Source organism: Ochotona curzoniae, unplaced genomic scaffold (assembly GCF_017591425.1).
Source record: "Ochotona curzoniae isolate NIBS_2020 unplaced genomic scaffold, NIBS_Ocur_1.0 contig_2699, whole genome shotgun sequence".
NCBI classification, from domain to species: domain Eukaryota; kingdom Metazoa; phylum Chordata; class Mammalia; order Lagomorpha; family Ochotonidae; genus Ochotona; species Ochotona curzoniae.
In genome coordinates this window covers 3,234,624-3,243,734 of record NW_024465561.1, presented here as the reverse complement: position 1 = coordinate 3,243,734, position 9,111 = coordinate 3,234,624, and the positions used below count along the sequence as shown (strand labels likewise).

Here is a 9,111-nt window from a genome sequence, read left to right as displayed (position 1 = left end):
TACAACCCCTGGGCCTGGCCACTTGGGCCATGAGCAGCTCCCAGGGTCTGCATGAGTCAGGCGTGCTAGGCACTGGGTTAACTGCCTGCTCCTGTTTTCATTTGTGGCCATTAACAGGTGAGGGTGGGCCTGGCACGGTGGCTTAGCAGCTAAAGTCCTCGCCTTGAACACACCCGGATTCCATACGGGCACCGGTTCTAATCCCAGCAGCTCCACTTCCCACCCAGCTCCCTGCTTGTGGTCTGGGAAAGCAGTTGAGGACGGCCCAAAGCCTTGGGACCCTGCACCCACATGGTAGACCTGGAAGAAGTTCCTGGCTCCTGGGTTCGGATCGGCGCCGCAGCGGCCGTTGCGGCCACTTGGGGAGTGAAGCATCGGACGGAAGATCTTCCTCTCTGTCTCTCCTCCTCTCTGTATATCTGACTTTGCAACAAAAATAAATCTTAAAAAAAAAAAAGAGTTGAGGATGGAACTAAGCTATTATCAGACCAGCAGCCGTTGGGTTCCTGCAGCTTTTCCTCCGAGCAATGTATGTGAGTGTCGCCGCCACGTCCGGTTGCAGGACCCGTAACGTTCCTTGGGACCGTGGGGCCGTGGGGGCGGTTTAGCCCCTGGTAACTCTGTGCCCAGTGGACAACAGCGAGCGGACGAACGCGCCCGGGCTCTTCTGACCCTCTCGGGCTGCCGTCCGCCCGCCCCGTCCTCCGCTCGTTCATTGGCCGCCGTGCCCAGGGGGGCGGGCGGAGCCTCGTGGCGTCAGCGCAAGATGGCGGCGTCGGCGGCGCTGTTCTCGCGCTGGCGGAGCGGGCTCCGGCTCGGCGCGCGGGGACTGTGCACGCGGCTGGCCACGCCGTCCCCCGGGGCCCCGGAGCAGGTGAGCCGAGGCCGCGGGGTGGACTCGGGGGCCTCGGACGTGGAGGAGCTGCCCGCCCGCCCGGGGATGCCGCACAGCTCAGGACGCTGAATGGACCGCTGCCCGCCCTTGGGGCGCCTCCCCTGCCTGCGTCCTCCTCCGAGTGCGAAGCCAGCACCCCACCGGGGTGGGAGACCCGCCTGTGCCCTGCCTGTCCTCCCCCGGCGCAGTGACCACTAGGGCTGCTGGACGCTGAGGAGTCCGACTTGGCTCCGTGTTCACCTCCAAGTGCTTGCTTGGGGGGGCCCTGCGTTCCCCAGCCCGCGCCAGTGAGCGTCCCTGGCCGCCCGTCCTCGTCCACCACCCTGTCCCTTTCCACTCTGTCCTGCTGTCCCGAGTCTCCTGTCCTCGGCGTGCTCTCTGTCCCTGCCTTAAGGCAGTACGGTCCAGTCCTGTCCCCCACTCACAGGACACCCCTGGGATCGTCCCGCGGGATAAGTGTCCACGGGGTCGCCCCCTCGTCAAGACCCCTTTATCTCCCGTCCACCACAGGCTGCTGCGGGAAGTGGGAACCACGGAGGTGCAAAGGCCCAGGGACCACAGCAGCAGACGCCGCCGGGTCCAGAAGGTCCCAGCTATGCCAAGAAAGTCGCACTGTGGCTCGCGGGGCTGCTTGGGGCTGGTGGGACCGTCAGCCTCGTCTACATCTTTGGTGAGAGACCACCAACCGCCATTTCACCTTGGCCTTGGGAAGTCCCCCTGTTCCCCTAGGGTTTCCTACTGGGCTGCTAGGCTGTATTCTGTGTTCTGCTGCGTCCCTGCTTTGGAATGGAAGTCTCCTCGCCTGCTTTCACTCTTTCTAGTTGGTTCTTGCATAAGGCTGTTGGGAACTGACCGGAAGAGGGAAGGGAGAGGCCAGAGCAGCCTCAGGGGCCATGTCCTCCCAGCAGCCCAGCAGCCCAGCAGCCCAGCCCCTCCCCTGGGTCTCTTCAGCCTTCAGACCCCAAGGGAACTCAGTGCCCCCCCAGCCCACCCCAGCTCATCCAGGAGGCCAAGCCCTCTGTGCCTCTTCTTCCTAAAGACCTAGGAGATGGAACCCCATTCCTCTCACTTTTTCCTGTCTCCCTTGCAGGAAACAACTCTGTGGATGAAACCGGAGCCAAGGTGAGGGGGCGAGAGGCCAGAGGTTCTAGTCCTGTGGGTGGTATGGGGGAGGAGGGGTCCTGAAGGGGTCTGCTTCTGCAATCTTCCTTTCTTCTCCCTACCTTGCAGATACCTGACGAGTTTGACAATGGTGAGTCACAGCAGGCACAGACTGGTGTCCCCAACACCCCCAGCTCTGTCATTTGCCCTCTACATCTGCTGCCTGCAAGCCCTCCTCCTTCCCCTAGGGGCGGGGACGGGCTGGCAGCCTGGATGGCTATTCTGGGAGGGGACATGACAAAGACCCGGCCCCCTGCTCAGGGGCCCTCAGCCCCAGAGCAGATGGTCAGGGGCATGTGGGGGAGGGGCACCCGGATGGGGGCTGGCCAGAGGAGACTGGGCTTCCTGTCCCCAGAGGCATGGCTTCTGCCGCCACCTTGGATCTAAGCATCTGTAGCCCCTGCCCCCGCTTTATGGGGAGGGGCCGCTAGTGATCCCCCACACCCATCTGGCAGGGCCCCCAGCCTGCCGTAGACCCAGCTTCGGATGGGGAGTTTCCGGCCAAGTGCAGAGTGGAGCTGAGCTGTCAGCCCCGGCCCTGTGTGTGTTCAGAAGGCGACTGTCGGTGCTGGGCCAGTGTGCACACAGCACATGGGTACATGTGTTGCTTGTGGGCAGCGGGAGGGCCAGTGTTCTGGGCTCACTTGGCAGGGGTGTGACCATCTTGCTGGGACAAGTCAACAGAGATTTTAATTGGGCAGGTAAAGGTTTAAATGTGTTTATGTTCACTAACTTAGCCGATTTTTAATATTGTGGTTTTGAAAATTTTTACTCTGGTTTCTCTTTGGAACGCATAAATCTTTCACCTTTACTAAAGAAAATTGTATTTATTCTTACTTATTTATCTCCTATGCCCTGATTTGCTCCTCAGACATCTGCAATAGCTGAGGGTTGCCTGGATCCTGCCAGAAGCAGAAAGCTCCTTCCAGCTCTCCCATGCAGTGGCAGGTGCCCAAGTAGCTGAGCCATCTTCCACTGCTTTTCCCAGGCCATAAGCAAGGAGCTGGATCAGAAGTGGAGCAGCCAGGACTAGAACCGGAACCTATAGGAGATGCCGGCACTGGCAGACAGAGTATTCGCCTGTTGAGCCAATGCACCAGCCCCTCCACCAGCTTTTTGAAGTGCTGAATTAACAAAGTCAAGTAGTTGACAACTTGGATGCAGGATGGACCCCAGGCACAGCAGGTTCAGTTGCCATGTGGACTGCCTGCCTACATCCCGTTGTGAGCGCTGGTTCGAGTCCTTGCTGCTCCACCTCATTTTGGCCCTCTGCCGGAGCTCCTGAAGAGCAGGAGCTGGTGGGTCGTCTGCCCGTCTGCCTGTCTGCGGGGTCCCTTCCGCTCCCATGGGTCACACCAAAACCAGGAGCCAGGAGCTTTACTTGGGTCTCGCACATGGCTGCAATGCCCAACACTTGGGCCATCTGCTGCTGCTTTCTCAGGCATATCATCAGGGAGCCGGATTGGAAGGGAAGCAGCTGAGACTCGAACTGGTGTCCATGCGAGATGCCAGCACTGCTGGCTATGGCCTAACCGACTCTGCCACTTTGCTGGTCCTTGCATATTGACTTAATTGACTCGGGGACTAGCGGATGCACTGCTATCTGTGCAGCAAGGCAGGTGCCTGGCAGCTCTGGGTTCCAACTTTGGGCAGATAGAAGTGTCTCTGGATATTGCCTACTTGCCCAAGGAAAGGAAGAGGCAGGGTTGTTGCCAGTCGAGAGCCAGTGGTTTCCAAGCGTGTGCCCATCTGTGTGGGCCATGTAGACGCAGCACAGAGGGAACCTGGGGCCCTGATGGACTGTCTGGAAGTTGGCAGATGCGTGTTTTGGGATGGGGGCACCAGTGGGCTGGCGTCTAGGTGTTCTGCTTCTCCCCAGGTGATGTGTGGGCAGGTGTGTTCAGGTTCTGCCTCTACCCTCCCCATCCCCTGGTGGTGCACTGCTCCATTTTGTCTGTGGGCACACCCTAGCTTAGCTAGGTGTGTGAACCTGTCTTGATGTCCGATCGTGCGCACACCCTGGAGTGTCCGGGAGGGTGGCCAACGGCTCAGCTCGTTTCTGGCCTTCCAGATCCGATTGTGGTGCAGCAGCTGCGGCGGACCTACAAATACTTCAAGGACTACAGACAGGTGAGCAGGTGTCCTGGGCCTGTCCCCAGCCCTCCAGCCCTGGCCCTGGTGCCTATGACTGTGCACTGCCCCCCATTCCCATGTCACCTGTCACACCTACAGATGATCATCGAGCCGACCAGCCCCTGCCTGCTGCCGGACCCTCTGCGGGAGCCCTACTATCAGCCACCCTACACGCTTGTCCTGGAACTCACTGGCGTCCTTCTGCACCCTGAGTGGTCGGTGTGTCCTGGGGAAGGCAGTAGGTTGAGGGGGACCCTCACATGTTAGCCTGGGGAGCAAGTGGCACCTCCCACTGCCTTACCATCCCCACTTCCCACTCTGAGGTGGGGAAGGAGGGCCCGGGGTAGTCCTTGGCTTGCAAAGGTGGTAGCTTTGTTCTGACCCCTCACCCTGCCCTAGCCCTTGGCTGTGTCCTGAGCCCCTGAGAGCAGACAGGATGCTGGGTCCTCGGGCCCCGGGCCCCGGGCCTCCCTCCCCCGGGGCCTGGGGCTTCAATGTGTTCACCATCTTCCCAGCTGGCCACGGGCTGGAGGTTTAAGAAGCGCCCAGGAATCGAGACGCTATTCCAGCAGCTCGCCCCACTCTATGAAATAGTCATCTTCACCTCTGAGACGGGCATGGTGAGGCCTGGACCTGCGCTGCCACTGTGTGGCGAGGGGGACGGGAGAGGAGCAGAGAGGTCCCCGGAGACCAGGGCACAGCCTAACCTCTCGCTTCCGTCCCCACCGCATCCAGACTGCCTTCCCACTCATCGACAGCGTGGACCCTCACGGCTTCATCTCATACCGCCTGTTTCGGGACGCCACGCGATACATGGACGGGCACCATGTGAAGGTGCCGTGTGCACTGGTGGGTGGGTGGGCAGGTGGGCGGGTCCCAGATCTGCCTCCTGATGACCGCAGCCAGGTGGGCCCCAGCTGGACAGAGTCTCCAGGCCCGAGAAGGGACGGACGGGCAGTTTGGATGCTCTCTGTTTTCTCTGTGTTTGAAGTGCAGTTGACCAGCAGTTTCCAGGAGGCCTCATTTGGGGTTTGCATGTCCTGTGTTTGCTCCTGCGGCCACCCGTGTCCCTGACTGCAGGTTTCTGTGTCTTGACGGGCCTAGGGCTGTGTTGTTTGGAGGGATTCAGGAGCCTGGAGCCTGGAGCCGGGGCACTCTCCCACGTGTGGCTGTCAGTTCATCTGCACTTCTTTTTATCTGGGTGGGACATTCTTTAGCCTGTGACAGGTCACTGAGACCGGGGTTCATCAAGCAAGTGTCCGGCTCCCTCCCTGCCTTGGGCGCTTGGCAGCCCAAGTCTATGTTTGTGGCTCTAGGATTCGGAGCTCAATTGGCAGACCCATGGGAGGTCTGATGCCTTATCCACAGGCCCTGCTGTGTGTGTGTGTGTGTGTGTGAGTGTCAGGGGTAACACCTATGCTCACCTGGCCTGTCGCCCACTTTCAGGATATTTCCTGTCTGAATCGGGACCCAGCCCGCGTGGTAGTGGTGGACTGTAAGAAGGAAGCCTTCCGCCTGCAGCCCTACAACGGTGTCGCCCTGCGGCCCTGGGATGGAAACTCCGACGACCGGGTCCTCCTGGACCTGTCCGCCTTCCTCAAGAGTGAGGCTGCTCCCCCCGCCCCGCATCCTGAACCTCTGAGGAGCATGTCCCCTGATTTTAGCTCAGCTCCCCTGAGCTGTGGGTGGCTGAGGCGGAGTTCATGTGTGCCCTGGGGTTGCACGTGTGTGGCTAGGGGCTCCCCAAGGGGGTTAAGGAGGGCCTGGAGCATTCCAGGGAGTCTGACCCCTTCCTTGCGGGCTGCCTCCAGCCAGCTCGCAGCCTGGCTGAGCACACACAACACCCCTCGTGCCCACAGCCATTGCCCTGAACGGCGTGGAGGACGTGCGCACTGTGCTAGAGCACTACGCCCTGGAGGACGACCCCCTCGAGGCTTTCAAGCAGCGGCAGAGCCGGCTGGAGCAGGTGGGTGCTGGGTGCTGGGCAGTCCCAGGGCCCACCTCTCCTGTTCCACCCCGTGCTCTGCTAGCTCGGGTCTGGGAGAGGGTAGGTCCAGGAGGTTGAGGGGGACTGTGGTTCAGGTCGGGTCTGGAAAGGGGGATCCCCAGGACTCAGGGGAGACGTCCTTGTGGTTTTGAGGGCCGTTGATAACGAGATGGTACTGGGAGAAGACCAAGTGTGGAAGGGACGCCTGGCGGGCAGGCTGAGGAAGGCTTCTCGGCGGCCTGGAGCCTCGAGGGCCTCTACAGAGAGGGGCTCTGGAAGCACGGGTCTTGGGGTGCACAGCATACCTCCACAGGCTACTGTGCTGGGCAGGATGATGCCATCTGGGGAGCAAGGTCATCGTGTTTGGGCCTGGGGTCTCATCAGAGTCCAGGTACTAGAATGTAGAATAAGGATTTGGGGGCTCAGGAACCAGGTTCCCTGGGATGTGAAGAAGGGAATTATGGGAGGTTCTGGGCTAAGAGTCTGAGTACCTGGGCTTGACTGACGCTCCCAAGCAGCTTTTTCAGAAAGACAGTGGTAGAGGTGAGAGATATGCTGTTTTACCTCCCAACCAGCAGGGCTGGGTCAGGCCAAAGCCAGGAGTGAGACGCTTCCTCCAGGTCTCCCGCATGGGTGCAGGGGCCCGAGGTTGGACCCCTTCACTGCTGTCCCAGGAACAGTACTGTGGAAATGGACTGGAAGTAGCACAGCCTGGCATGCTTAACCCACTGAACCATTGCCCGGCCCCCGCCCCGACAGTGGCAACGGGTGAGGGGTGGTCTGGAGACTGGGGACTTGGGAAATGGGGTCTCCTAGTAGGCATAGGAGAGGCCCCCCTGCTGAGGGCTGGGAGCCTGGCCTGGGAGGTGGCTCCGTCCAGCCCCAGCTGACCATGCCCTTCGTGTCCCTGACCGCAGGAGGAACAGCAGCGCCTGGCCGAGCTCTCCAGGTCCAACAAGCAGAGCCTCTTCTTTGGCTCCCTCACCAGCCGCCTGTGGCCTCGCTCCAAACAGCCCTGAGATCGGGGCTGCATGGACTCAGTGGCCCGCTCTGGGCCCCAGGATTGCCCAGCCCCAGGCTGGGGCAGCCCCACAGCCCCGCGACCAATAAAACGAATCACAGACTCCAACGCCCTTGTGTCCTGGCAGTCTCCAGGCAGGACCACGCAGTGAGAGCACGAGACGCGTGGCGGTGCTCAGCTGGCTCTGACCCCCACCCTGGGGATCTGGAAACCTGGAATCCTGCTCTGATTGCGTCCGTATGTGTGTGTGTGTGTGGTGTGTGCTCTGTGACTGGCACTGTGGCTGTCACACTGTCTGGTTCCCTATGCCATGGGCTTGGAAAAGAGTGGGTGGTGTAGGGGGGCCTGCCAGGTAGCTGTGGAGCCAGCAACGGGTGAGCGGCAGAGACCACCCCATCCCAGGTGGGCAGTGCCCACCAGGTGTTGCCCCTAGGAAGGTGGCCAGCCATGGCTTGGTCTTCCCATATAAGCTGGACAACGGGATTTATATAGTAGCAGTTCTTCCTGTTTCTAAATGTTGGCTCCTGGTGAAATCCCACGCTCTGGTGGAGCCTGCGGGTCATGGCTGTCATCTGGGGGCAGGAGCAGCAGGTGCCTGGTGCACGTGCAGGCCACACCCTCATGGCACAGGATTGTCGGGTCAGCGATTTGTAGCCAAAGAAGCAGAAATGGCTGGATCAGTGGCAGTGCCTCTGGCTGGGCCAGTAGCCAGCTGCAGCCTACGGGATGTGGCTGCTGCAACAGCCTGCAGGGTGCCACCCTGGGTTCAAGGGCACAGCTGTGTATTACAGCTGCAGGTTCCAGAAGGTCTGGGTTTCCACGGAAGCTCTACTATTTCCTGGCTGGCGCTGTGGGCCTGCGCGAGCTGCTTCCCCCTCCAGCTCTTTTCTGGTTAGAAAATACTAGTAGTTCCTGGCTCGTGGGCTGTGCTCGGGCTGAGCTGCCGCGTGGGTGTGCGAGTGGCAGCTGTGTGAACCTGAGGCAGTTTGCTCTTTTTTATTTTTCAAAGATTTATTATTTTCATTGGAAATTTGGATATACAGAGAGGAGGGAGACAGACAGGAAGATCTTCCAGCTGATGATTCCCCAAGTGCAATGGCCGGAGCCGAGCCAATCTGAAGCCAGGAGCCAAGAGCTTCTTGAGGGTCTCCCATGCAAGTGCAGGGACCCAAGGCTTTGGGCTGTTCTTGATTACTTTCTCAGGCCACAGGAGGGAGCTGGATGGGAAGTGGGGGCGCTTAGGGATAAGAACTGGTGGCCATATGTGACCCCAACGCGTGTAAGGCAAGGACTTTAGCCACTAGGCTACTGTGTCAGGCCCAATTTGCTCATTTCTGAAATAGGGTGAGCGTAGTCCTGAGTGGGGAGCAGTGAACTGGATAATCCATGCTCTGATTACAGCAACCAGGGGTGCTTATCCTATGTTGAAATGACCAACACCCATGGGGCTTGAATAGTTCCCTACCCAAGTGTCACACTTCTCTGTACTTAGGTTTTTTTAGAGTATTAGTTTTGTTTTTCTTTTTTAAGCAAAACAGATTTACCAAAAAAGGAGAGATCTTCCATCTGTTGATTCACTCCTTCAGTTGTCACAAAGGCAGGAGCTGAGTTGATCTAAAGCCAGGGGCGGCTTCTGGGTCTTCCATGACGGTGGAGGGTCCCCAGGCATCAGGGCAATTATTAGGAGCTGGATAGGAAGTGGAGCAGCCAGGATATGAAGTGGTATCCATGTGGGATGCCAGTGCTTGGAGGTGGTGAATTAGCCAGTTGAATAAATGCACCAACCTGATTTTTTTTAAGATTTATTTTTTATTGAAAAGTTACATATACACAGAGAGAGGAGGAAGATCTTTCATCCACTGTTTCAAAGTGGCCTCAACGGCTCCAGCTGAGCTGTTCAGGAGCCAGGAGCTT

The 9,111-nt window shown here is 59.2% G+C and overlaps 1 protein-coding gene across 2 annotated transcripts; it reads left to right on the top strand.

Moving 5' to 3' along the window:
* Positions 1-754: 754 nt before the first annotated feature.
* Positions 755-7,287, top strand: TIMM50 (translocase of inner mitochondrial membrane 50). 2 transcript variants are annotated; one of them, XM_040976612.1, is made up of 11 exons: positions 755-874; positions 1,406-1,565; positions 1,986-2,017; positions 2,126-2,147; positions 4,128-4,186; positions 4,289-4,408; positions 4,705-4,809; positions 4,925-5,023; positions 5,636-5,792; positions 6,049-6,155; positions 7,094-7,287. In XM_040976612.1, the coding sequence occupies exons 1-11, from the start codon at positions 767-769 to the stop codon at positions 7,193-7,195; spliced, it is 1,071 nt and encodes a 356-aa protein (XP_040832546.1). In that variant the 5' UTR covers positions 755-766; the 3' UTR covers positions 7,196-7,287. The 2 variants fall into 2 exon arrangements, with proteins under 2 accessions (XP_040832546.1, XP_040832545.1); XM_040976611.1 differs by having other exon boundaries at positions 767-892.
* The last annotated feature ends 1,824 nt before the right edge of the window (positions 7,288-9,111 follow it).